The 27,911-nt window shown below is 43.4% G+C and overlaps 2 protein-coding genes across 6 annotated transcripts in view; one reads left to right on the top strand and one right to left on the bottom strand.

Annotated features, from left to right (window-relative positions):
• The window catches only part of C12H1orf141 (chromosome 12 C1orf141 homolog), a 63,031-nt gene extending 36,055 nt beyond the window's left edge, over window positions 1-26,976 (bottom strand). The window contains exons 1-4 of one of the 4 annotated variants that reach the window (XM_033917045.1): window positions 26,825-26,976; window positions 19,944-20,027; window positions 8,508-8,677; window positions 4,475-4,581 (exon numbers count right to left, since the gene is read on the bottom strand). In XM_033917045.1, the coding sequence (XP_033772936.1) occupies window positions 4,475-4,581; window positions 8,508-8,677; window positions 19,944-20,018 (352 nt within the window). In that variant the 5' untranslated portion in view covers window positions 20,019-20,027; window positions 26,825-26,976. Of the gene's footprint in view, window positions 1-4,180; window positions 4,288-4,474; window positions 4,582-8,507; window positions 8,678-19,943; window positions 20,028-26,824 lie in introns of those variants that run through there. The other 3 variants (XM_033917046.1, XM_033917047.1, XM_033917049.1) reach the window with 3 other exon arrangements.
• The window catches only part of LOC117346864 (interleukin-23 receptor-like), a 104,726-nt gene continuing 103,729 nt past the window's right edge, over window positions 26,915-27,911 (top strand). The window contains exon 1 of one of the 2 annotated variants that reach the window (XM_033917042.1): window positions 26,915-27,028. In XM_033917042.1, coding sequence (XP_033772933.1) covers window positions 26,978-27,028 — 51 coding nt within the window. In that variant the 5' untranslated portion in view covers window positions 26,915-26,977. The other variant, XM_033917043.1, reaches the window with a different exon arrangement.

The following is a 27,911-nucleotide window of genomic DNA, read 5'->3' as shown; positions in this document are numbered from 1 at the left end:
ATAAGACAACCAAAGCCTGGGACCAACATGATTTGAATAATGACCAGACAACAAAAGGTAGAAAAAATAATTTTATTATCTGTTTTGTGATGTGTATCCTGTCAGAGCTGGTGTTAGACAGCAAGCATGAACTAGGACCTAAAAGAGAGAGAAAAAGTCTTTTTTATTTTGTTTACATTACAGAGCCAGCTTGGAGTTGGAGAGGTTGTAACCTTATACTTCTACTAAGACTAAGGGATCCTTTTATTAAAGTGCGCATTTAGAACGTGCTAAATTGGTTAGTGTACCTTAATAAAAGGACCCCTAAGTGTCTTAATAAAAAATTTGGCCTGCGACTTAGCCAATGTGTTAGATTCCAGCCCCTTATGTGATTGAGTTTGACACCCCTGTCGTAGAATGTTATAATAGGTTATATTAGGTTACATTGTTAAGTCCTGGGAATTCTCAGCTTTCCTTCTGCGAGCTGCTTTAATCTGATTCTGCTAATGGCAAATTATAAATGAAGGATGTAATGTAATGCATCCTGATATGAATGGATGGCCAATGTATACAAAATTTATGTGCATTTTTAAATAATCTAGGTGTGAGCATTTCAAATATGCTGCCTTCGGCGACCTGGAAGATCCTCCTCTGCTACTGCTTCCTCTCCCTGCAGTAGCAGAAAGCAAGCTTCGGAGTCACTGAAAGCAGCGTGTTTACTTCAATTATGCTGCCAGTGACCCAGAGACTTATAGCAGCACCGGGTGAGCAAGCATCAGATCCTGAGTGGGGGGAGGGTTAGCATGGGGAGGTTAAGAGAGATGCTGGGTGGGGTCACGTGATGCACTCAGCCTGATCAGACGTATCTGAGCTCCTCTCCAGAACTCTGGGCTGATTTTCTCACTATATCACGCTAGGCCTCTGTCTTCTCAGCCTGCTTCTTTATCCATCGGTTGGGGCAAGCCGCGGGCTGCCCGCCAATATGTTTTTTTGCCGGAGTTTTACTGTATGCCAGCCAGAGCCCCGAAGTCTGCTAAAGTCTTGAGAGGCCTTGTTACACCGGCTAAGATGGTGGCGCAAACTCCACTGGAGCGCATGCAGCCCAACCCGACCATCATGCTGCAGGCCGACGCAATCGAAGAGCTGAAGAAACATCTTACAGCGTTTCTGGATGATAAACTCACCAGATTGCAGTCCACGGTTGATGGCCTCAAAGACACGGTTGAGCGGCAGAATACCCGTCTGCAACACGTGGAGGAGCGGGTTTCGGCCCAGGAGGACTGTTCGGTGGCTCTGGAGGCGGTGCTCGGGCCCTGGAAGAAAAATGCCGCAGGCTAGAGGACAGGGCTGAGGATATTGAGAACCGGAGCCGTCACAATAATGTCTGGCTTATCGGTCTCACGGAATTCCTCACGGACACAGACCTGCACGCCTTGGTTTCCACGTGGCTACCCAAGGAGCTTGGGATGGATACAGGGGGTTCGCCTCTTCTGGTCGAGAGAGTGCACCGGATTGGGGTTCGCCGGGATGGTGATCGGAAGCCACGACCCGTCATTGCCCGCATTTTAAACTTTGCCGACAAGAACCAACTTATGCTTCACTACAAATCGAAGGGAAGTGTTTTGTATGAGGGCCAGCGGCTTCTTTTGTTCCAGGACTACTCTCCACGGGTCTCAGAGCAGCGTCGCACAATGGCCCCATATTGTACACAGCTTCACCAGAAACAGCTGCGTTTTGCTTTATAATATCCGGCAAAATTGAGAGTCCACAATGACAAGAAGACACTCTATTTCACAACCCCAGCGGAGATCCGTTCCTTCCTGGAGGGCCTGCTCGGCTGACTATCTTACCTCCGTGGTCCCTGTGAACCCTGACACTGACCACTAGCTTTGTACCGGGAACTGGAATTTGCTACTCGCTCCATGATGATGATCCCCTGCAGAAGACTCGACGCCATTGACTATTTGTGCTTCTTACTTTCCCTTTCTCATTTCTTCCCTCATCCTCCTACCTCTTGGCTTCTGTGGCCTCCTCCTGAGATCATGGCGTGACCTGTTGATTCCCCTCGGGGGAATGAGCTGGCGATCTCTCGTCTTTAGGCCGATAGGGTCCGGCTTAGAGGCCCCATCTATTTCTATTTCTTTCTGTCTTGCACCTGCTGACTGCCTCTTGTACCCGGGGCGTGTTACAGTCCTTTCTTGGAGGAGCCTTGGACCTGTGTGATGACTCTATGGGACTGCTTCTGCTTGTTGCAGCCCTCCTGGCTCTTGATATCGGCTGGGAGACTGGCGAGAGTTTTGTGGACTTGTTGTTCATTCTAGCTTTCTGTTTTCCTCTCTCTTGTCCTACCTCAATCTGGGGTTCTGTTTACTTTTGCCCTGGTTCTTTTTTCTCTTTTTCTTCCTACCCCCATGGCTGCAGTGTGTGGAACCCCTGGACTGTCAGCCTGCAGATGGGGGACCTGGGTTCTGCCCTTCCCTGTGGCTGGACTGGTAGTCCCTGGATGTTTTCTTCAGAGTCTCCTGCAGTCTTTTATCTTTTATTTTTCTTTCTCTCTCTCGACTTATTACTATCCTTTTGATGTACTTTGAGGTGGATTTTGGGGGTGGTCTGGGTTTGGGGTGGGTTGTTTGAACCTGATGGTGTTGCTGTCACCCGGATCTTGGGGATGGTACTGTGGTACATTTGTGCCCCGATCCCAACTTGTTTTTCTTTTTCTTATCTACTTGAATGGTTTTCCACCTGCTTGGCCTCCTCTATTTGGTCTACTGGGGATTTCTTCTTGGGCATGCGGGGATCACCCTCCTTTGTTTTCTTTTGGGAGGTAGGAGCTGTGGTTCGTCTCCAGAGTTTTTAGTTCTGCTGGGTGGGTGGCTCTGGTTAAGGAATAGGGGTGGGGGTCGCAGGGAGTTTTTGTTTTGATGGGTAAGATTTGGTGGGCAGAGGGCTGTACGGATTCTAGTTTGGGTACGGTCTGGGATGTTTAGGGGTTTGGTTGGGAGCCTGTGCTAATTTAGTGGGATTTTTCTTTCTGGTTGATATTGGCTAGGGGTTCGGGAGAGGGGAGGGCTGGTTGAGTGCATGCAGTTTTTCTTGGGTCTGGGGTATTGGAAAGTTTGGGGAGGACTTTCCGGGAGAGGGGAGTGGGGTGGTAGAATGGGAGGAGTGCGTGTAGTATGCCTGTGGATGTATGCGGGGTGGTGTGTGAGTCGATGGGGAAGGGGAGAGGTAGCGGGTGGTGATGACCGGGGGACTGGAGGGTCTGCGGGATTAGTGCTCTTTACTGGAGCCGGACCTAGCTGGGGGGTCCGGTCTCTGGCTTGTTTTTCTTCACTTGTGAACAGGATGCAGAGGTGGCTTTTTCTGCTTAGTAGCTATGGTTAATTTAACTGTAATTACTCTGAATGTTGATGGCATTCACTAACCAATTAAGCGCAAGAAAATTCTCACTTTGCTACGGCAACACCACGTTGACGTTGCCTTCCTGCAGGAAACCCATCTGATGAGTACTGAGCATGAGAAGTTGTGTAGAGACTGGGTGGGAGATGTGAGTTACTCCGCTTATAATGGTAGACAATGAGGGGTGGTTCTAGTGCACAAACAAATACATTCATAAGACCATTCCGGACAAAGACGGCCGTTACATTCTTGCCTTAGGGGAGGTCTGGGGCTCTCAACTCCTCTTTTGTAACCTTTATGCACTGAACCTTTAGGGCTTTTCAAAAAGGAATTTTCTTAGTTATGTATTTAAATGAAAGATTGATTGTGTATTCACTTTGAAAACCATGAAATCAAGGAAAGTAGAAAAACGAACATTTCTAGGCAAAAGAGGGAGAAGTAGCCTAATGGTTAGTGCAGTGGCCAAGAGAGATCCTGGGGAACCAGGTTCAGTTCCCTCCGCAGCTCCTTGCGACTCTGGGAAAATCACTTAACCTTCCATTGCCCCAACAGATTGCGAGCCCAGTAGGGACGGAGAAAGTACCTGCAAATAATGTGTACAGTGCTGTGTACATATAGTAGTGCTACAGAACCTGAAAGTAGAGTAGTAGGAAAAGAATACATTTACAACTTAAATAGGGCAAGTTGGTGACAAAGCTTATGCAATTCATTTTTGCTTCTAAATTAGATAAGGCTTGTAGTAGTCCTATAGTAAACTTTAACATGTGGCTAATTAAGTGCCACATTATTTTATAAAACGTACCTCAGATACCCACTTTACTCTTCTGAACACTGATTTTCTATAACAAGCAGATTTTGATTCAGACTTTAATTTTACATTAGTGGATCCTTCTAAAGTTGTTCTATTTTCTGTCACAAAGAGAAAAAATAGAACAAAACTGTAACATCAATGTTCCTCTGCAACCAATGATAGGTATTCAAAATATACACCTTTAAAAAGAACACAAATGGAAAAATTACAGCAAAACAAATGAAGACAGCAACAACTGCATAATGAAATACACTTATGTTTCTATTACCACAAAACTGAATTCACCTTTCTGATGAGCTGGTTTGAGTTTTTGATCTTTTGGTATACTGAACGGCCTCAGAATATTGCTTCTGATACGCCTTCTCGCTGTTGCCAGTGGCTCTAATAGAGAGCTAGAAATTATAAAAAAAAGTTAGAATTACATTGTACTCCTCTATGGTTTAAAATTACTTTTTGCCTAATGAATGGAAAAAACTAGAGCTTCATTCAGCTACATTGGCCAGTGCCCTATATTATTAAGATTAGGGTAATTCAGACAATTTATCAAGCCACGTTAAGGTTTTTAAAAAAAATAAAAAAAATAAAAAAAAATCGCTGGCCACTGTGATAAAAGCTCCAATGCTCACAGGAATTCTGAGTGTTGGAGCTTTTACCGTAGCAACCGGTGATTTAAAAAACTCTAACGTGACTTGATAAAAGAGGGCCTTAGTTTAGTGGCCAGCAGATGCACATTTTGTAATTTGATCAAACATATACCCCCCCCCCCTTTTTTATAAAACTGTAGCACGGTTTTTAGCACTGGCTGCGGTGATAACAGCTCCGACGCTCATAGGAATCCTATGAGCGTCAGAGCTGTTACCGCCATGGCCGGCGCTAAAAACCATGCTATAGAAATGATTAGTAGCAGTTTTCAAATCATGATCCTTCCACTCCCCTTATTCCAACATTCCCCAAGAAGGTGACAAGGACAGGAATGATTGCTACTCCCTCCTACCCCAGGGGCTCCTTCTTCAAAATGATGCCACTGACTTCTAGGGACAGTGTCATGGCACTACTGCTAGGAGTTCAAGATGCTATATAAGGGCTCCCCCCCCCCCCAAAAAAAAAAGGCAGTTTGAACCCACTAGCAATAATACTGCAAGGCTATCACTAGGGATCAGCCATACCATTTTGTAGAAAGCAGTCACCAAGGCTGGAGAAAACAAGGATCTTTTCTGCTCCCCCCCCCCCCATTACTCCTAGGGTGAGACATGGTTTTGCAGGTTGGTGGGGCAGAGCTGCCTGTAAAAGGAGCTGATGCCAGTAGGTAATGGTGGTGGTGGGGAAACTGGCTGGATAGGAGCTGATGCAGACATAGATGTGGGCAGGAGGAGAGGGAAACTGGCTGGCTGGAAGGCAGGTGATGCAGGTGGTTGGGGCCACAGGCTGTTTGGAAGTAAGCCAATACAGGCAGGTATTCTGCAAACAACTGAAAACCTGGCTTTTCATCAAATTGTAACTCTATCCTCCTCCCCTTTTTCTCCTCCCTTATACACATAAGTCCATGTAAACCTTTTTCTTCTTCTCTATCTACTATTTAAGTTCTTGTAAACCGTGTCGAGCTCCATACTCATGGGGATGATGCGGTATATAAACTTAAGGTTTAGATTAGATTAGATTAGTATGTGGGCAGGAAGGGCACAAAGCAAAAGTTGACTCAGGATGCCTCAACCCCTTGAGCCAGCACTGGAAGAGGGAATCTCAGTTATTGTGCAAACACATCACTTAGTGACTGGAATTATGGTCAATAATAACCAGGTCCCAGCTTTGGGAGGGGGGGGTGAATATAAAATAGAAAGGAACCCTTCCCACCCCAATAGTTGCCAATTAAGACTCATGGCACCACAATCCAAGAAATACTAGTTCCAACTAAGCTGGAAAACCAGAGGAAGATTTTTGTTCTTGTTTGTTCAGCCATCATACCTTCAATGTTTTCCTATTATCCCCTTACCCTCTTCCATAAAGTAAACCAAGTACTGCAAGAGACACCTAAATCCACGAGATCTATCTGCAACTGCATGCTGACAAATTACATAGCTCAGTTACCCTGCCTCCACCACTATTATGCAAGTACCACTTTAGCAACATTCTCATGCTGGTTTGTTCAACGTAGAAGAGCCTGAATATCTCTCCTCTCTTCTGGCATTCCCTATACCCTTCCTTGGGAATGCCAGTCATGCTTATCTATTCTCTTCTAAGAGAACATAATAGCCTTAGTGGATCAGACCAATGATTCATCAAGCCCAGTAGCCTGTTCTTACAGTGGCCAATCCAGGTCACTAGTACCTGGTCAAAACCCAAGGAGTAGCAATATTCCATGCTACCGATCCAGGGCAAGCAGTGGCTTCCCCCATGTCTTTCTCAACAACAGACTATGGACTTTCTCCAGGAACTTGTCCAAACCTTTCTTAAAACCAGTTACGCTATCTGCTCTAACCACATCCTCTGGCAACGCATTCCAGAGTTAACTATTCTCTGAGTGAAAAAAAATTTCCTCCAATTGGTTTTGAAAGTATTTCCCTCTAACTTCGAGTGTCCCCTAGTCTTTGTAATTTTTAACAGAGTGAAAAACTGATCCACTTGTACCCGTTCTACTCCACTCAGGATTTTGTAGACTTCAAATCATATCTCCCCTCAGCCGTCTCTTTTCCAAGCTGAAGAGTCCTAACCATTTTAGTCTTTCCTCATACGAAAGGAGTTCCATTCCCTTTACCATCTCCTCCGCTGCCAACTCCAGACTGCATAACTTCCATCATGCTGTGACATAACGCCTGGAATAGACTTCCTGAATCAGTACATTATGAACATCTTGGGCCCTACTCGATTCCAGTCTGAGAGCTCACCTTTGAGGCTTTTTAAAAATCCTATCCCTTTATTCACTTGTTTAATACCCATGTTGTTTTAATCATTCACATAATAAATGAATGAACTCCCTAATCTCTTACTTATTCTGTTTGTCTGTGTTGCAAATCAGATATTGTCTCCATGTGTTTGTGTATAGCTCAAGTTCAAATGTTTGTTATATGTACATTTATTTATTCAATTTTCTATACTGTTCTCCCAGGGGAGCTCAGAACTGTTCACATGAATGGTTATAACCCCTGCACTACACTCTCAGACATTGTATGGTAGAAAATAGCAAGGCAACCATTGACTGATAGAGATGGCAAACATAGTTAAAGCATGGTAAAACATGGCATGGTGAGACATAGCATGACAGTCATAGTATTACAAGCATGGCTGACAAAGTGAGACATGACTTGGCAGAAATGGTAAAGCAAGTGTGCATAGCATGGAAGACATGGTACAGTGAGCTTTGAGTGGCAAACCTCTACTAGTGTTACAGAAAACTAGCAGTAATTTATTTAGTTTTATAGCCCATCCTCTCCAGGAGCCCAGAATGGGTTATAGGGCTCCTTTTACAAAGGTGCGCTAGCCGCTACCACCTCCTTTTAAGCAGGCGGTAATTTTTCGGCTAGCGCACACTAATCTTGTGCGTGCACTAAAAACGCTAGCGCACCTTTGTAAAAGGAGCCCATAGTGTTACATTCACAATATTTTGGAGGCACAGACTTTGGGTATATTCACAACATACTGGAGAATTTGATTAAGGGATACAGAGGTGCATAATAGTAGTAGTAAAATGTATCGAGTCTGTTGCTCGTGAAATATAAGCATTATGCACTGAAAACACGCTGCTCCGGATTAGATAGTTACTGGAACCAGACTCCAACAAAGAAATCATACATCCGTTTCCTTACAAATCAGAGATCTTTTTAATGATGGTAGTGCAACACAGGTAAATGGAACATTTTAAGATCCTTGGGGGTAATTTATAAGTACAGTAAAAACCTTGGATTGCAAGTAACTTGGTTTGCAAGTGTTTTGCAAGACAAGCAAAACATTTGATTAAATTTTAACTTGATATACAAGCAATGTCTTGCAATACAAGTACATACAGTATACACACATCACAACTGAGCTGATGGTTCTTCTCTCTCTGACGCTGCAAGAGTGGAGTGACTGTTCTAAATGAGTGAGTTCTTACAATTCAAGTACGTATAGTATTTTGTATTACAGTTTATGGGTTATGGAACGAATCGTCTGAGTTTCCATTACTTCCTATGGGGAAATTTGCTTTGATATACGAGTGCTTTGGATTACAAGCATGCTTCTGGAATGAATTATGCTCACAAACCAAGGTTATACTGTACTTTATTGCAATTATTTGACAGCACATGATCAACAGTTACTGATAAAAATTTAAAAAAATTATCACCTTGTTTGTTTATGAATAAGACTTTTCTCGTCTTCTTTGGTCTCTAGAAATGATTTAAGTACTTCAATATCTGTTCTCGCAGCGCTGATTGGATCACATTCCGATTCAAAGTCAGATATCAGAGGGGCATTCACAGAATGCATCGCTTTTGTATTTTCTGGATATTTGCTCTGCAGAGGAAGCGCAATTGTATTTGGACAATGTTAAATAAAATAACTTTGTTCTCAGCAGTGAGTAATCTCTGGATGAAGGTTTTACTCATATCTGTAGTGGCAGAGCTTGGAACTAAGTCAAATAAAATGAAGCCTGGAACTAAGATTAAATTTTATAAAAAGCCAAGAAAACTGAAAACTGATTTGTCCAGTGAACTAATACCATCTTTAAGCTTGATATATGTTTTTCTGCATATATGACACCTAATCCAAGGCCCCTTACAATGATCAAGTGTAGTTTCTTTTACTTGCTTTGTCTGTTACTCTGCACTCTAAGTTTCCAATTGTCTTTGAGTATATCTGATGTTATATCAAGTTGTTATTTTCCTATTTTTAACTCTTCTTATCTATTCACACTCTTAGGATGAGGTTTCTGTGTTTTCTGAAAACACTTATAAGGGTTTAAGATTCAGAACACTTTATAAAGCATAAAAACAGCCATACTGGGTCAGACCAAAGGTCTAGCTAGCTCAGAATCCTGCAGATTTTTGGAGGTTCTGCTAAGTTAATGTGTTTTGTAATTCTCATGGATGTGCATCTTAATTCCTCTTTCAACAGATCATGGCTGTTATGGTAATTTGTCTATATTTCAACATCAATGGGAAATGTGGCCTCCATTGGTGCTGAGAAATGAGCATTGCATACCTTTGAGAGCACCTGTGCAAACTGGAGCAAAAGTCCATAGTCTGCTATTGAGACACCCATCTCTATTTGCTTCAAGACTACATTTTAAATTGTTAATTTGTTAGGTCTTTATTAGTCAAGAGAAGACAATTCTACGGTTGAACAAATGCTCAGACCTTTCTAAACTCTCTGCTGCTCATTATTTCCAGTAAGCTTGTCTACATTTATGACCTCTTTCTCTCTTATTTCCTCCATCGTCTTATTTTGACCCAGATCTGGTTTTTCAGCATGCTGCTTTTTTTGAGCTCTTTGCAACAGGGGATTTCATGTCTCTCACACACTCGGTTGTGGTGGTATTGGGCTGCACTTAAATTTCAACCCCTTCTTCCTCAAACCCATCCATTCTCTTCATTTGAGGCCCACTGCATCTGTCTTTATACCCTACTTTCACCCTGAGTAACTGTCAACGAACATCCCCCTGGTAAGTCCTTCTTTTTCTTCCTTGTTGATTTTGGATTGCCTACTTTTCTTTTTCCTTTAACTATATTTCTTATTCTTGGAGACTTTAACCTTCACACAGATGACCCCACTAACTCTCTTGTCCAGGACCCCTCTGTAACAAGGGCATAGCCAGACAATTGATTTTGGGTGGACCTTAGCCCTAAGATGTGTGGGCATGGAATTCATCCCCCAGCCCTCCATCTCCAACTCCTTCCCACCAACTCAAAATATTAAATACCTGAGCTGGCGAGGATCACCAAACTTTGCCAGCTGAAGATTTGCTCCTTCTTGAACAGCCAGACCTCTTCCAAACAGTAGCTGGCAGCACTTGTCTTGAGCTGTCACTGCCGCAGGCAGGTTACACACGTTTAGTACTTATGCATGCGTGATACCTGAGCATGTGCAGAGGGGCCAGTATCAGAATCAGATCAAGACAAGTGCTGCCATATGGAAAAGTACTGGCTGCCCAAAGGAGGAGGAAATCTTCAACTGGCAGGGTTTAGGGATCCCATCAGGCACAGTAAGAATGCCACAATTTTGGGTGGGCCTGAGTCTATATTGGCTGGGCTCTTCTTGCCCAACCAGGCCCATCTGTGGCTATGCCCCAACACCATAGTGACTGTGAGGGGAGCACCTCCTTCCACTTACCCTCGAAAATTAAAGGAACAGGGTGGCAACCAGTAAACATAATTTACTTTAAAATAGCTGCTGCACAGCCTCCCTCTGCAGCTCTATTAGAAGCATTCTTTCCTGGCAGCCAGAAAAGCACTTCCCACTGCCAGGCTCAAGACTCACAATAAGAGCCACTAAATCATGTGGTTATTATCGTAAGACTTTGACCTGACAATGACAGATTTTTCTCCGGCAGTCCTGTCTTTATGTGGACAAGGGCTGAATATTGACATAGCTGGCTCAAATAAACTCTGGATATTCAAAGCCAAAGCCCAGATAGGACCCAGCATTAAACATCCAGGAACAATGCTGGTGGTGGGTAGTAATGCTGCCCAATTCAGGAAAAAAAGTTTTGATTCGATTCATTTCAGCCTATTGAATCGATTTTTCGATTCAATTTTCCTGCCCAATTGGGTGTTTTTTCAAACATCCTGATGTGTTTATTTTATAGTTAACACACTAAAAAAGAAATTCCCAAGTGGGCAAACTTCAAATAATCCTATCAAACAAACATCCCCACTTAAGTTAGAATGTGTCTGAAAGTTCTATTTTACTAACAGGAGTAAGCCTCAGTAATGGAGCCTACGCGTAGTCAAAATCAATGACTGGGATATTCAGCGTAGTTGTTTCTTACTCCTTATTCTCCAATCATTGGCTTCACTCCTTCCCTCCTATTCATTACCTTTATTTACCAAAAAACTAAAACTAATATAAATTAGTAGTATTTATTTTAAATCATTTTTTACTTTTTATAAAATCCTATGTTTAGTTTATTTCCATTCCAATAAACTAAACATAGGATTTTATAAAAAGTAAAAAATGATTTAAAATAAATACTACTAATTTATATTAGTTTTAGTTTTTTGGTAAATAAAGGTAATGAATAGGAGGGAAGGAGTGAAGCCAATGATTGGAGAATAAGGAGTAAGAAACAACTACGCTGAATATCCCAGTCATTGATTTTGACTACGCGTAGGCTCCATTACTGAGGCTTACTCCTGTTAGTAAAATAGAACTTTCAGACACATTCTAACTTAAGTGGGGATGTTTGTTTGATGTGTTTATTTTATAGCCTCTTACACCCTTTGCCTTCTCCTAACCACACTGGTGCTGTGGTGTAAACGAAATAAACAAACAAAATAGACTTTTCCTCTCTCTGTTAAATCCTAGCTCACTTTTGTAGTTTAACACCAGCTCTGGAAGGATACACATTTCAAATCTGACATATTGTAATCACAAAACAGAAAATAAAATTATTTTTTCTACCTTTTGTTGTCTGGTCATTATTCAAATCTTGTTGGTACCAGGCTCTGGTTGTCTTCTGATAACTTGCTTGTCAGGGTCTCCTTCTTTCTCCGTGCTAACCATCCATCTTCCATCTCTGTCCTCCCCTTCCGTTTCCCTTCCCTCCCCTGGAGGTCTGGCATCTTTCCTTTTTTTCGTCTCCATCCACAGATTCACCTTTCATCAACTACCCTTTCATCCAGCATCTCTCCCTCCTTCCCAACCACCCAAGGGTCCATCATATCTACCTTTCTTTTCCCAACTACCCTCCTATCCAGTATCTCTATCCCCCCCTCCACACTTTCCCTTGTGTCCAACTTCTCTTCCTTTCTGTTCCTTCCCTCCCTAAATCCCATTGTCCACCATTTCTCTGCCTCTCCTCTGTTTTTAGACCCATTATTTTTTCCCCCAAAGTCTGGCATATGCACGTCTTTTTGAACCCCCCTCTTCTCTCCCTCCGTCCCTCCATGTACTTCTACACCAGGGCCGCCTCACCTGAAGATCTGTCCCCCCCCCCGAAGACCTGCACCATCCCCCTGAAGGCCTGCACCCTCCCTTGAAGGCCTGTACCACCACCCCTTGTTATGCCCAGGGGGTAAATGGACTCAGTATAATACGTGACCTCAGCATATTACTGACATGTTCAGAATATTACTGATATGTATCCTCAAGTCTGCTTACCTGAACTCCTGACCTCCAAAGAACAGTAAAACCAGATGATCATCAGTAAAGACAGATGGGAGACTACATCACAAGGAAGAGGCCAGTAACATCAAAAGGATCTTGACCTCTTTTGACCTGGGTGTTGTCAAAACAGATAACAAAAGAGCAGGACTAATCGTAACAGCAGGACCAGCTGTTTATGCTTTTACTATGAACTCCGCAGTGTGCATCCTATATAAGACCGGGATTCTGACCCTGACAGTAGAATCCTAGCCGTCTACAGGAACAGAAGCCACGAGGCTAAAGGGTCAGTCTCCCGTGTCCACTCACCTATCAATTGTATGGATTCTCCAATTGTGAAGGGAGTGTTTGCCTGGGATACGGTGAAGGTATTTAATTCTTATCATATATATATATATATATATGTATAATAAAGTGTTATTGTTTATGCTTTATATTGTCTGGGTGCTTTTCTGAGTGTTACTGATCATCCCACCTGTCAGAAATTAGTGGCAGAACAAATTGGCACCAGAAGTGGGGTTGATCTAATGACGTCAGGAAAGCTAACTAGGCAACAAGGGGTTGAGGAGCAGGCTCCCAATCCCTCTATTCCAAATGGGAATGAAATTATGGGAAAATTAATGGCCACTGAGTGGTCTGTAGAAGCAGGATTGTGTGAATCCTGTACTTTTGGAAGTGGGGATCCACATGAATTATGTGCCTCCTTACAAAAGGTGAAAATCTCAAAAGGAGAAGAGCAAGAAGTAATTTTTAGACAAAGAAGGATGATTTTGTCAGACTGGAGGAATTTGCATGAAGCTAAACATGAATTACAATTGAAATCAGGAGAGCTGGAAAAGAATAGGTGTAATCAACTGCATGCCTTTGGAATGCTGCAATGTCAGAATAAGTTGTTAATGGATAAGGCCGTGCGATATGCACGATATACGGTAAATACAAAAAACGGAGGCGGAAAGTGAGTTACAGAAAAGTTAAAATCTTAAATTATCATCTGCCGGATAATTGGAATCCAAACAAACGGGATGGGGAAATTTGTGATTCAAATTCTAATAACAGTGAGGAGGATATATGTATTGAAGGAAAGCAGGCAGAAAGTTCAGAAGCAAAGCCAGTGAGGAGACGAAGATTACAGGGAAATTTGCAGACAGGAGAAAATCTAACTAGAAATGATGTTATGGAAGACTTTACTCAGCACGAAGTCATGGATACGATGGCACGCTTTACACAGCAGCCTGGGGAACCACTAATACCATGGGTAATTCGGGTACAGGAGATGGGCGCAGCAGGGATTATGTGGGATGCCACAGATGCCCCTAAATTTGTTCAAATTAGTCAAGAAATAGCAGTACAAAATGCGTTACGGGAGGATCCTTATCCTGCAAAAAAAAAAAAAAAAAAATGCCCAATGGTCTTTATTAGAGATAATTAGTAGGGGTGTCACGAAGCGATATCCACTTGAATCTGATTGGCCCTCAAATGATAAAATTTGGTATACATTAAAAGATGCTCTGTCACGAAGCGATATCCACTTGAATCTGATTGGCCATCAAATGATAAAATTTGGTAAAAGATGCTCAAATGAGAATTAAGGAAAAGGCTATGAAGGTAGCCTTAGTAATAGGTCACGCTGACACATATATGTCATTACCTTTTACGGTGTCCATGAAAAATAAAATTATTAAGTATGCTGCACCGGCATACAAACAGATAATGATAACTTTGTTGATACATCAGATAGACAGGACTATTTTGGAAGCCTTAGAAGCGGTCCGACAGTTAGGAGATTGGGGGGACTGGGGACCTCAAAATACTTTTGATAAAAAGAGAAAAGGACAATCCAATTCAAACAGGGCTAAGCGGGTGTCTCGGAGGAATATGTTTTTGGCATTAATAAAAGCTGGTGTAAAGAGGGAAGAAATAGATGGAGAAGATACAGGGACATTATGGGGAATGTACAAAAGTAGAGAACAAAGGAGAGAGGGAGGATATTTTGGTGCCAACGGCCCCCCCTGAGGAAATTGCTTCCATTCTTTATCCTGATTTAAAAGGGTGGAAGTGTTGGGAGGATCAATAATGTGAATGCCGAGTCTCAGTGTTTGCCTGGACCAAATTAGAACAGCGTCCGCAGGTAGAGATAAATATCTAGTAGAAATCTGGGGAGCAAAAGGTACAAGCTGTAGTGGACACTGGGGTGGAGGAATATAAATATCAGGATTGGGGGGAAAATTATACAAGCAGGAAGAAAAAAAAAATTTTACAAATTTTAAAATTGGACAATTACCAATTTGGGGAATATACTGTATTAATCTATGGGATTCCTTAAAATATAATAGCATTACAGCTTTCTGATGGAATCTATAGTTTTGGTAAATTGCCAGACATTCCTATGAGATCAGTAGTGGTGGGGAAACCAATAGTAGTACTGATCTCCACAAAAAATTGTAAACATGAACCAATGCATTTTTTACTATTCCTATAGTGGAGCAATGTCCAGAACCATTTACATCCACTTGGCAAGGGAGGCAATATACATATACCAGACAGATGCCGAGAGGTGATAGAGAAAGCTAAACTTCCCTTCTCCCCAAAGTAAAAAACAGACTTGGGCCTTTTTGGATTTTGGAGGCAACATATTTCACATCTGGGGTAACATATGGGGTAGGTTGGACAATAAAAAAAGTAGAAATATTGCTAAGTGACCTTTATAATGTATAAAGTTTTGTTAGATAGTATAAGGAAGTTGCACTCCAAGTAATTTTGCAAATGTGTCTTTTACCTAAAACACTAACATTGTGAACCACTGTACCTGCACGTAAACCTCTCTTGTATATTTTATAGATTAAAAATTCCCTGCGTGCATTCTCTTACGATTGTGTGACAGAGCTTTGAAATGGAAGCAAATAGAAAAGAAGACCAGTAAAACTATATAGAGCAATTAACTTAAGTTTCTATCTCTCTTTCTTTTAGAAGCTTAGTATCCAGACATGGTCCGGAGAACCAATTTCACTGTGCCACATTTAAAATACGTCCAGCACTGTGACCTGATAGTGGGAATCCAATGGATACCACATTTGTTTGTGACTCTTTTGATTAATAGTGTGCTTATTTACAGATTAAAATCAACCCTGAATCATTACCGATGGAAGAAAGCATGCCGGAGCTCTGTGTTTGTCTGTTTCTGTTATGTGTTGTCTGTTTTAGCTTATGGGGTACCCCAACATTGCACATTGGCCATTTCCAGAGTTTATTCCACCCCTTCTATTAGTCCAAATGGTACCATATCCCTTTCCAAAAAAGATTCCCCCACATACCAGAAAGTATCTTATGAAAACCATGCTCACAATGATTTTATGCTATGGCTCACAGGTAATCGAGGCCAGCAGCGTGCAAGATTTTAGGAATAAATGGGACGCCCATGTGGGATCCCTACGTGGGTCAGGGCAAAACATTGGCTAATCTTAAGGGCAAAGGGTCTATAGAGTGGGCAGACTTGATGGCCCTTTCCTGGTTACATTAGTATGCTACAGTACACAAGAATGTAGGCACTTATGTTAAGAATATCCTTATGTTACCTATTGTTTATACAAACGGACACCCTCTCCCTTTATTAGGAGGACTTTTTATGGGAGCAGACTTAAGGATCCAAGGGTGGAATGTTATGCCCAGGGGGTAAATGGACTCAGTATAATACGTGACCTCAGCATATTACTGACATGTTCAGAATATTACTGATATGTATCCTCAAATCTGCTTAACTGAACTCCTGACCTCCAAAGAACAGTAAAACCAGATGATCATCAGTAAAGACAGATGGGAGACTACATCACAAGGAAGAGGCCAGTAACATCAAAAGGATCTTGACCTCTTTTGACCTGGGTGTTGTCAAAACAGATAACAAAAGAGCAGGACTAATCGTAACAGCAGGACCAGCTGTTTATGCTTTTACTATGAACTCCGCAGTGTGCATCCTATATAAGACCGGGATTCTGACCCTGACAGTAGAATCCTAGCCGTCTACAGGAACAGAAGCCACGAGGCTAAAGGGTCAGTCTCCCGTGTCCACTCACCTATCAATTGTATGGATTCTCCAATTGTGAAGGGAGTGTTTGCCTGGGATACGGTGAAGGTATTTAATTCTTATCATATATATATATATATGTATAATAAAGTGTTATTGTTTATGCTTTATATTGTCTGGGTGCTTTTCTGAGTGTTACTGATCATCCCACCTGTCAGAAATTAGTGGCGGAACACCCCTGAAGGCCTGCACCCCTCCAAGAAGGCCTGCGTGCTCCCCCCTGACCTCCCACGCATCCATTTACCTAACTTCAGCAGTGGAGCAGCCTACAGAGAGTGATCTTTGCAAGCTGCCATAGGCCTTTGGAGCTGTCTTCTCTCTGCTGCAGTCCCACCCCTCCTCTGATGTCAGAGGCAGGATCGCGGCAGAGAGAAGACAGCTCCGGAGGCAGATGGCAACCTGCAAAGATCGCTAAAGTACTGGCGATCCTCTCTGCAGGCTCCGCCGCTGCCGGAATTAGGTAAATGGATATGCGGGAGGCCAGGGGGGGAAGCCGGACACCAGCACTTCCCGACTGACCCTTCCCCCCTCGCCCTCTAAAGCAGGAGCGGCAGCGGACGGCCAGCAAGAGGCAGAGCTGCTGCTCCTGCTTTAAGGGGGGGAGGGTCAGTTATCGAATTGGGAGGCTGATTTTTTTTGTTTTAAATCGATTTGAATCGATTCACTCGAAGTGAATTAGTGAATTGATTCGAATCATGAAACGGGGTGGGTAATAAAACGCTCACCAATTGAATATCGGAAGAGTACACTGATAGTGGTACGGTGAAAATTTGTCTAAACTGCCTGGCACTATGGGGTAATTTTATGACACTGCCTAGTTACAGACATCAAGAAACCACATAAATCGCAATGTTTTATGAGCACAAGTGGCCTCGTATAAAATAGTGGCCTGCATAAATGTATGCCTATTATGTATGGCAGAATGAGCAAGTACACACATTGATTATATAATACAATACATTTTGCAGGTATGCATGTAAATTAAGCATGGGTGCGTATGCTAGCCCTAATGATCACGTGCAACTGCAAATTAGTGCCATTTATTGCTTGTTAATGACAATTATTGGTATTTATTGCCAATTAGTTAATTGTGTTACATGCATAATAGGCCCTATTCCACAACTGTGTGCCTAACATTGTGCGTCATTTGTAGAATTTGAGGGTATATGGATAGTTTCTATGTTTGTTTTTACCTGTTGAAAGGCCCCGACTGATCTGTGATTGGTGTTTAAATATAGCGACTGCTGCCGCTGAAAATTACCCTCCCAAACACAAATTTTTTATTTGATGAATAAGATAAAAAACAAGTGGTTACACAATTCAAATCTCTTATAAGCTAAACAGCCCTTGATTCATTTTGCTCCGATCAGACAAAAAAAAAAGTGGTTTTACAAAATGAAACTACACTGCTGTAAGTAAATGTGTTTATTCAAATCACTAGAGCTATGAGACAGGACAAAACTGCCTGCACCAAATTCGCTGCTCAAGCTGCCCCAATTTAAATTTAATGCCCTTGGTCACTTGATCACTGTTAGGGAATGTGCGGCTCCCTGGTAGAGCTTCTGCCTCTTGAACAGTGGCACTCATGGGCTGTAGGGGGCCCTATGGAAAGGATAGTGTGCAGGGCATGATGGTGCAGTATTTTGTGGAGTTTTTTCTACAAAAATGCCTGCTTTTCGTATGGTTCTGGGTAACTCTAGTTAGATACAAGCACATGTGTTAGTTAAGGCCACGCCCAATAGAAGCGTACAAAAAGTTGGTGAATAAAAAATTTGAATATGAATGTAGCCAAGGCCAGAAAAACACACTACAGATTAATATTAAGGAAAAGCATAATATTCTCTTTATTTACTTTGCTATTAAGCCAGATCATAGAGGACATCAGGTAATGCGCAACATACTTCTAGAGGGATTAAGATCTCCATCTTGTATTAAGAAACTCCATTTTGTTAAATGACTCCATTTTGGTTTTCTATCTTTCTGTAAGTATCTTCTTCTTGACTTTACTCCATCTTGATTCTCTGCTTATCTTTGTTCAGTTTCCCGCCTTGAGCTTCATGGTCTAATTGATACCAGATATGCTTAAGCTGGTTAGGAGCATATTAGATTACGTATCCCAAAATGGGGTATAACAGAGAAAGCTTTGTTGTATTAAATAAGAATGCAATATACCATGTTGTGTGTGAATGGGGCCCCGAATGAATGATGGATGCTATGAATGAGATGTGAGAAAATGATTTGTACTTATATTTAAATGTTTTATATAGATATATATGAGATACAAGAAACTTTAAGGAGAAATCTGAGAACATCTGGAAATAGTTAGAATCAGAAACACTGTACCAGTCTTTGAGAGACTCAGAGCAGGGGGGAATAGCCCCTCCTCCTTTCTCTGGTGCTGACAGGGACATGAACTTTTCAGCAAATGCTGAAAACAAATGCAGGCTCTCTTGAAATATATAAACAGTTTGATTTAAGTTTTTGAGAATGACAAAAAGAGTATTGGATATGTAATAATGGGTTTATGTATATTTAGAAGTTAAGGTAAACAAAAATATGATTTCTGAAACTTTTATTTTGATGTCAAAAAAGGAAGTTCTTTGTTCAAACTTAAGGACAGCCTCTATTTGGTGATTGGTTAACATGGAATGATGTCAGACTAGACAGAAAATATATATTGGGGAGCAACGAATTATGAGTTGAGATTTTTGCCAAAAAATATCTGTAAAGATCTCCCAGATGACGCAATAATCTTTTGATAATTAATTATGAAAATAAATAAAACAAATAAGCTTTTTAATACAATTTGCGTTATGTGCCATTTTTCATATACACTTTACCCACATATGAGTAAACCTGGCTATGCTCACTCTGCACCCAGAGGCTGTGAGATCAAATCCCAGTGCTGCTCCTTGTGACCCTCAGCAAGTCACTTAATCATCCAGTGCCCACAGCTTTGAATGTTAAAGCCACAAAAAGGCATAAAAGTCCCTATTCCCTTCACCTTAAATGTTAAAACTATGTTAAGAGTGAGTGAATTTAACAAACACCCTTCTTTCAACGTGATTTTCTTTTGTTTCACCAATTTGGCCAAATATTTTATTATAAAAGCATTCTTTGATTATATAAATTCTCTAGAACTGATGCAATAATTCAAAAGTACTTTTAGTTAACACTTAACTGTATTTAGCATGGCTTTATTTAGCCAAAATAAAGTAAAGCAATCAGGTGCCCAGTTAAAACCAAAGCAAAATCACTGAATTATTAACCTGGTGCTTTGTGGTAAGCCACTAAACATAACCGTACATATGTCAAATAATCAAATAAACTTGAGATTTTAACTGTTATCCAAGAAACATTGATTTGCAGACTTTTACTAACCTTTGAATGCTTAGCCAGAATCTTCTGCGAATACTTGTCTAAAACATCAAATCCTACTAACAATCTCTGTGCCATTTCCGGTATCTTCAAAGAAAAATATATGGATGTTTACTAAGGTTTAAAAAGAGAGTGCCATCTGTTTTACTCTTTGCTCAATTTCAAAACACTTTATTTATAGCTTAGCATTTTGAATAGTTGTATATTTTTTGAGGGGGAGGTGCAATTCTATAAATGGGCTCCTCAGTGCTATGTGGTTTACACTTTTCATTATAGGGAAGTGCTTTCTATGCCCCTAGTGGGCTCACAATTTAAAAATTTGTACCTGGGACAATGGAGGGTTAATATTTCACATCCTTACTATATGCCTAAATGAGACCTCTAAGACAGCAACAAAACTACCTCCTGGAGATTTTGATAAAAACAAGTAATATATTTGTATGACCAGTTTTATCCAGCACAATGAAACAAAACAGGCCATAGTCTGTTATCGAGACAGACAGGGCCGCCATCAGAAATTTCTGGGTCCCTTACTGAGCAATCCTATTGGGCCCCCCACGCACCCCTTTCCCCCCCTCCCCCCGACACCCTACCCCCCTTCTTCCATGGGCCGAATACACACATACTTTTCTGCTAATGCTCCACCTAAGCCAGTCCCATAAAATCTTCTCACGTCCATTGGGTGATTTGGCATAGAGGAGATATTCATAAAAAGAACGTCCGTCAAGATCTTTACTCATAGACTGTGCCATTTGCTTTAAATCATCTTCCATCATTAATCCAAATTGCACAATTCTTTCTCTGTCTTTGTCCTGCATGGCATCTGGCCACATTGCTGGATCCTTCCAGTCAACAAATTTATGAGCAGGCGCGGAGAACGCATTTTTAAACAAATGTAGTTTATCCTTGTACTCCTTATGTAATTTTAATCATCTATGGATATGTTTGTATGTTTATTGTTCAAATGGTTTTATTTATTTCCCCAAATTTATTTTTGTTATACGCATTGAAAATATTTGATATTGCGTTTAAATCAAAATCTCAATAAACTTGAAACGAGTGCCCGTGAGATTGTGGGAGGGTTAAATACTCAAAACTTAGAAGAATAACAATTTACTTAAAGTTTTTGCTATGCCAGCTTTCTGGTATCTTTACATACAGTGGCGTAAGTAGCATATGTAACACCCGGGGCCCATCATTTTTTGGCACCCCCCCCATCTGTAAGAAAAACATGATTTTTAGTAACAAACCACACGTCACACATGAGTACCTAGGAAAAGGCAGCATCTTACATATTGCAGTGAGCAGTACATCAATACACCCATTGTAAAACTAAACAAGCCAGACCAGCACAGATCAATTCTACACCGTCAATCCTAACAGAAAACCATGTCTTTCGAACACACAGAACACAGAAAACACCTTCGCCTAGTATGGAATATGTCATCACAAACTAACCCCTCACTCTTTTACAAAACTGTAGTGTGGATTTTAGCCACAGTGGTAACAGCCCTGACGCTCATAGAATTCTGAGCATCAGAGCTGCTACCACCACGGCTGGCGCTAAAAAAACGCTCCACAGTTTTGTAAAAGGGGGGATAAAATAGAAATACACAGTTTCAACGCTCTAGCTCAGAGGTGCCCAAACTTTTTGAGCTTGTGAGCTACTTTAAAATGACCAAGTCAAAATGATCTACCAACAATAAAATTAAAAAACACAAAGCACACTATACGCTGAGAAAATGTTAATTATCATTCCTATTCTGGGATTTTTTCAAAGAGGTCAAGGCAGATGACTCTATGCATTGTCACCTCAGTAACAACCATACAAAAATAGACAAATATACCCTCCATCCTTTTTATTAAACCACAATAGCAGTTTTTAGCGCAGGGAGCTGCGCTGAATGCCCAGCGCTGCTCTTGACGCTCATAGGCTCCCTGCGCTAAAAACCACTATTGCGACTTAGTAAAAGGGGACCATATTGTAAAATATAGACAGCAGATATAAATTCAGAGCTGTGCACAGTAAGTGAAGGGAAGTTTTCATCTCTGGGAATTTACCCAGTTAACTATTAAGTTATTTGGGCAAATTCCTTTGAAAACTGTGGTAATACTGCCTCCACTTTGCTAAATTTAAAATAAAATCATTTTTCCTACCTTGTCTGGTGATTTCATGAGTCTCTGGTTGCACTTTCTTCTTCTGACTGTGCATCCAATCTTTCTTCCCTTCTATCAGCCTGTATGCTTCCTCTCCTCCACACCTCATTCCCTCCCCCAACTTTTTCTTCCTCTCTCCCTGCCCTCTCTTTCTTTCTCTCTTCATGCCCCCTTTCTTTTTTTCTGTTTCTCTTCTTTCCTTCTGTTTCCCTGCCTGCCCCCTTTCTTTCTTTCTCCCTGCCGTTCCCCAAGCCACTGCCACTGCCATCGGGGAACAGGACCCACCAATGGATAACAGGCCCTAAAGCCGATGCCGACGCATGCTCTCCCTGCTTCGGGCCGATCAGTCTTCCTCTCCCCGACATCAATTCTGCCATCGGAGAGGAAGTTCCGCCCAGCCAGGCAGCGATTGGCTGGCCCGAACTTCCTCTCCGACTGCAGAATTGACGTCGGGGAGAGGAAGACTGATCGGCCCGATAGATTAGATCGCCAAGACAAGTGAGTCCTGGGTGATCGACTCACTTTGCCTTAGCGAGCTACTGGCGCCCCTGCCTTAGAACACTGCCTAGGACCCTGGGGGAGCCCGGGCCCCCTGTCAGCTCCAGGCCCCTGAATGCAGGACTGGTAGTACTGCCCTGATGGCGGCCCTGGAGACAGACATGGGAGATGCCACTGCTTGCCCTGGATCGGTAGCATGGAAAGTTGTGACTTAGTTTTTGCTAGGTACTAGTGACCTGGATTGGCCACCGTGACGATGGGCTACTGGGCTAGATGGACCATTGGTCTGACCCATTGGTCTTATGTTCTTAACAGAATATGACAAAATAAAGAATAAGATCCATATACTGCTCAGCTTCATTTCTGGTGCAATGACACAATCCAGATGATTCAGTGTTGCTACATATGCAAACTATGACAATCTTTCTGTGATTTATAAGTTGAATGTCATGAATTAAAATTTAAGCTAGATCAGTTGAGAAACTGAAAGAAACTGAAAAGGTACACAACTGATTTACATAAAACTTACTACAGTACAGTTTTTAATTCTGCTGTGCTAACTTTACAAAAGTACACTATTAGTAGACAAGTGGTAAAAGAGAGGAGCCTGCTACACCTCAAAAAATGTGGGGAAATTAAACCCAGCGTTTATCACTCATATTAACATATATTAACATATTAACCTTTCTTCTTCTGCCGCCCTACCACTGCCTGACCCAGAATACAGAGTCCACACAGGGCCTGGCAGGCTGGCACCAGCACCAACTTCAAAGAAGAGCCTTCACATCCACGAACTCGGGAAGGCCCATTGGCTCTATTGACATGTTTGCATCTGAAGGGCGGTACCAACAGGGCCTCACGAGCAAATAGACTTGAAGGCTTTGCGTCAATTAAGCTAGTGCCAGTGTCGAGCCTTGTATAGACTCCGGACTCCCTGACAGGCAGTGGGAGTGTGGAAGACGACTGAGGGCTCTTCATAGCTGGAGTTAGCTTGGTGTTGCCCGGACTGTGGGGCCACTCCAGCTGACCTGGAAGTCTTCCATCTGACGTCAGTTCTGACATCGGAGGAAAGCCTTCCGGGTCAGCTTCAGCTTGAGGGGGGTATGCTGCTGGCAGGGCCGGATTAATCAATAAGCACACTAGGCACATGCCTAGGGCCCGCTGAAACTGTGAGGGGGGCCCACTGAAGGAGGACAACTCACCTTGCCATCAATGGCAACGGGCCCCCCTCCCAGCATGAACGGCAATGGGCCTCCCTCCCAGCATAAACCGCAATGCAGCCGGATCTGTTACTGGAAGGACCCGCGATGACTGTTTCTGACGGTCCATCCCCCTCTGGGTGCTCGTGCCTTAGGCCGCACCAGGGAGGCAAAGGATCGCTTGTGCTCCGAAAGGCATTTTGTAGCCACCTCGATAGTCATCAAAGAGCTCATTCCCCATACATTCACCAAGCGATCCTGAAAATTGGGATCCATGTCCATGATGCACAGCCAGGCCAAGCGACGCATCGCCACTGTAAAGGCCATGACCCGAGATGACAGTTCAAAGGCGTCGTACATGGCCTGGAGCATATAGAGATGGATCTGGGATAGTGTCTCCATAAGTTGACAGAACTCCGGCTGCCGGTGAGCGGGCAAGTCAGGAAGAAAAGACTGCAGGACCTTCAGGCAGTGCTTGAGATATGAGGTGAAAATAAAGTTATAATTAAGGACACGGTTCGCCATCATTGAGTTCTGATAGAGCTGGCAACCGAACTTGTCCATCGTCTGTCCTTCCCTGCCCTGAGGGATGGCAGCGTAAACCCTGGAGGGGTTAGATTTTTTTAACAAGGATTCCACAACCAGTGACTGATAGGAAAGCTGTGCCTTCTCAAAGCCTTTACACGGAACCATGCAATAACGAGATTCCATCTTGGAAGGGATGGCAGGAATGGCATAAGGGGTCTCCAAATTCCGGAAGAACATCTATCCAGAACCTGATTCAGGGGAAGACATAAAGACTCCCTAGGAGGATGAGGGAGCTCCAACTCATCCAAATATTTCTGGGTATACCGGGAGTCAGACTGGAGGTCCAGCTGAAAAGCCTTACCTATATCAGAGACAAACCTCGCAAAGGAGGAGGTCCGAGAAGAAGAAGGGACCTCGTGCGGCGAGGAAGACCCGGAACATTGAGACGCCAAAAAGAAGGGGATGCTTCCCTGGAACACAGAGCAGGCAGGTCCGAGTCCTGAGAAAAGGACAATGAGGAAGTCCTGCTCCGAGGCCCCGGGGAGGTCAAAGAGCACCCGTGCTGCATCCTACTGGGTGAAGATCCTGGGGTTTGAGGAACCGGAGAAGAAACAAACTTCCCTGATGGCTTCAAGGGAGTGGTCCTCAACCTTGACCTGCCTCGTCCTGGAGAGACAGACAAGGATGGCTGGCATAGAGAATGAGAAGTGCGTCCCAGCTGCACTGATGCCTCGTTGGGTGTCGAGGTCCGCGGGGCAGAAGACCTGCCTCGTTGAGGCAAATTCCTCGGCCGCTTCATCAGGTGCTTCGAACAAGTCTCACGGGTCAGGGATCTCAGCCTCGAAGCAGCAGGGGAAGAACCACTAGAAGACAGCCGGCGAGATTGAAGAGACCAGTCCCGAGGGACCTTGAGCAGACGCTCAGGCTGGACTGCCGAGAGCAGGGTCGAGGCAGGGGTAAGCTGGCTCAAGACCAATGAGATCTGAGTCTTCAGGATGGCCTTCAATATGTCCTCGAACATCGGCACCGAGACCATTGGATCTGGTCGGACAGGTGCAGCAGTGCGCTCCAACGAGGGTGACCTCGAGGAAGAGTATTCCCGTTGTATGGAGGCCCGCTTGGAGGAAGGTCTCGATGGGGCTTGGACCACCGCACCCACATGAGACCCCAGGGAAGGCTTCTTCGCTAGCACACCCGAGGGAGGAAGAGGAGACTTACCCGAAACCACAGGTCTCATCGGAACAGTCACTGAAGCCTTGGTGGAATAGGGTGACTTTGACAAGGCTGAGGTCAAAGTCGAGGCCGGGGTGGAGACCGAGGTCGCCCCGACCGAAGGATCCATGGCCCCAAAGAGATCGAGGATCTTCGCCCGTCGTCTACGAAGCGCCCGCGGCTGAAGTGTAACACAGCACGGGAAGGATTCAGTCTGGTGATCGCCCCAAGGCACTCGATGCACCAATGATGAGGGTTGGAAACAGAAGTAACCCGACCGCACTTAGTGCACTTTTTAAACCCGGTAACAGGCCAGGACATAGGGCCAAAACCACCGCTGCGGCTGCACGAGATCTGGCGGACCGGGGCCCCCGTGTCTACAGCAGACCGAAACAAGAATTTTTTAATTTTTTTTTTTTAATGAAGAAACGTGCCGCACAGCGACTCACCCGATTTTAAAACAAAAAAAGAGCAAGCCGCGGTGCAAGAGGCACTTAGCGATCGTGCAGAGCAGAGGAACAGGGCTTCTGGCTCCACAGAAAACTAAGAACTGAGGCCACGCTGAGGAAACGTGCACCCTGACTTGGGCGGGAAGGCACACGCGCATGCGCGGTACACTCGCAAGCTTGAAGATCTTCAAGCAAGTTTGCTTGAGAGACTGTCCGCTCGGGGCTCCGTAGATGACGTCACCCACATGTAGAGAATATGCTGCCTGCTTGTCCTGGGATAACTGCAAATTACTCATGCATCTCGCTCCAGAGATTCAACTTGTTGTATCAGTCCAAAACGTAAGACAATTAGAATCTTGTATTTTATTTGTAGGGCAGAAAATAAATCACCTTCCCTAGTGAAACACAACGGGGAGAAAAGGGCTCGATACACCACCTTTTTCTGTGTTTACAATCAAAGCAGCTTTTTACATATTATATACAGGCACTCAGTTTGTACCTGGGGCAAAGGAGGGTTTAATGATTTGCCCAGAGTCACAAGGAGTTGCAGTGGGAATCCAAACCCACTCTCCCAGGTTCTCAGGTCACTGCCTAGGCAACTCCTCCAGGCTACAGATCGTCAAATATCTGACATGCTGAATATCGCCGAGAAAAATCTACAGGGGGGGGGGGGGGCGCGGCGAGAGTGAGAAAAGGAAAATCTAAGAGTTAACAACCAGCACTTCAAGTACTGGCAACTTTTCTCTGTTCCTGCCTTTGAGAAACCTGCTTGGAATAGGTTTCCAGAGCAACAGCGCGGGCATACGTGAAGAATAGTAAAGTGAAGGCATTTGTTACTTACAAATCAAACGTGCCTGCAGAAAAGAGCTGCACTTTCCCGGGAGCCGAGCTGGGACTGCCCTTCCAGTGCGTCCTTCCGTATCTCCATGGAGACGCTCTGTTCGTCCCGCTGGTATTACGCCTTGGTGCCTCCGCTTGTTTGAAGGCAGTACGCATGCGCCCCGCTGGTATTAAGCCTTGGCGCCTCCGCATGCTTATACGGGAGGTGAGGCAAAACTCCCGGGTTGGGGAGGGCAGAAGGAAAAGAGGAAGAAAGCTTTAAGTTTCAATTGTGACAGCGCTGAGAACTTGCACATAGTGCCCTCTTGGGTAAAGCAAGGGTAATATATCGGCGGGAAGGATGCTACACAGTAATAGAGAAAACTGCCAAAAATGTAGCGATTGCCCTAACAAACCTGCTGTCGACCACGAACCAAGACAATCTCAATACCGCTTAAAAAAAAATCACACCCTATAAATTATCTCTTGTTCTGCTGTGTAAGTGTCATTCTGTGTATGAGAGTTTTTCATATGATCACATGGACCAAAACAATTACACAAATTCGGTGAATCGATTTGTTTCTTTAAATTGAACTCACCATTATCCCAGGACAAGCAGGCAGCATATTCTCAACAGTGGGTGACGTCACCGACGGAGCCCCACAGTGGACAGCCTTGAAGATCTTTGTAAGAGCTTCCGAGCTGCACTGCGCATGAGCGAGTGCCTTCCTGCCCAAGTTAGGGCGCGTGTCTCCTGTGAGGTACCTCAGTTCAACGTTTTCCGCGGAACCGAGAAGTCCTCTTCTTTTAGCTCTGCAGCCTTCGTTGCCTTCTCTCACCGCGGCTTTTTTATTTTATTAGTCACTGTGCTCGCATTTCTTTGTGCTTTTCTTTCTTAAACAATAATTTTAAAAAAAAAACAAAACCTTTTATTTATTTTTTTTTTTTTCTTCCGGCAGCGGCATACAGCCTAGGCCTGGCCGCTCACCTCGTTCGGTACGTTGGCCTTCGTTTTTTCTATGTCCCGGCCTCTAACCGTTCAAAAAGTGTAGCCAGTGCAACAAGACCCTTTCAATCACCGATCCTCATAGTGGGTGTATTGTTTGCCT

This window comes from Geotrypetes seraphini, chromosome 12 (assembly GCF_902459505.1).
Source record: "Geotrypetes seraphini chromosome 12, aGeoSer1.1, whole genome shotgun sequence".
NCBI lineage: Eukaryota > Metazoa > Chordata > Amphibia > Gymnophiona > Dermophiidae > Geotrypetes > Geotrypetes seraphini.
The sequence above is the reverse complement of the archived record's forward strand: the minus strand, read 5'-3'. Positions and strand labels throughout refer to the sequence as shown.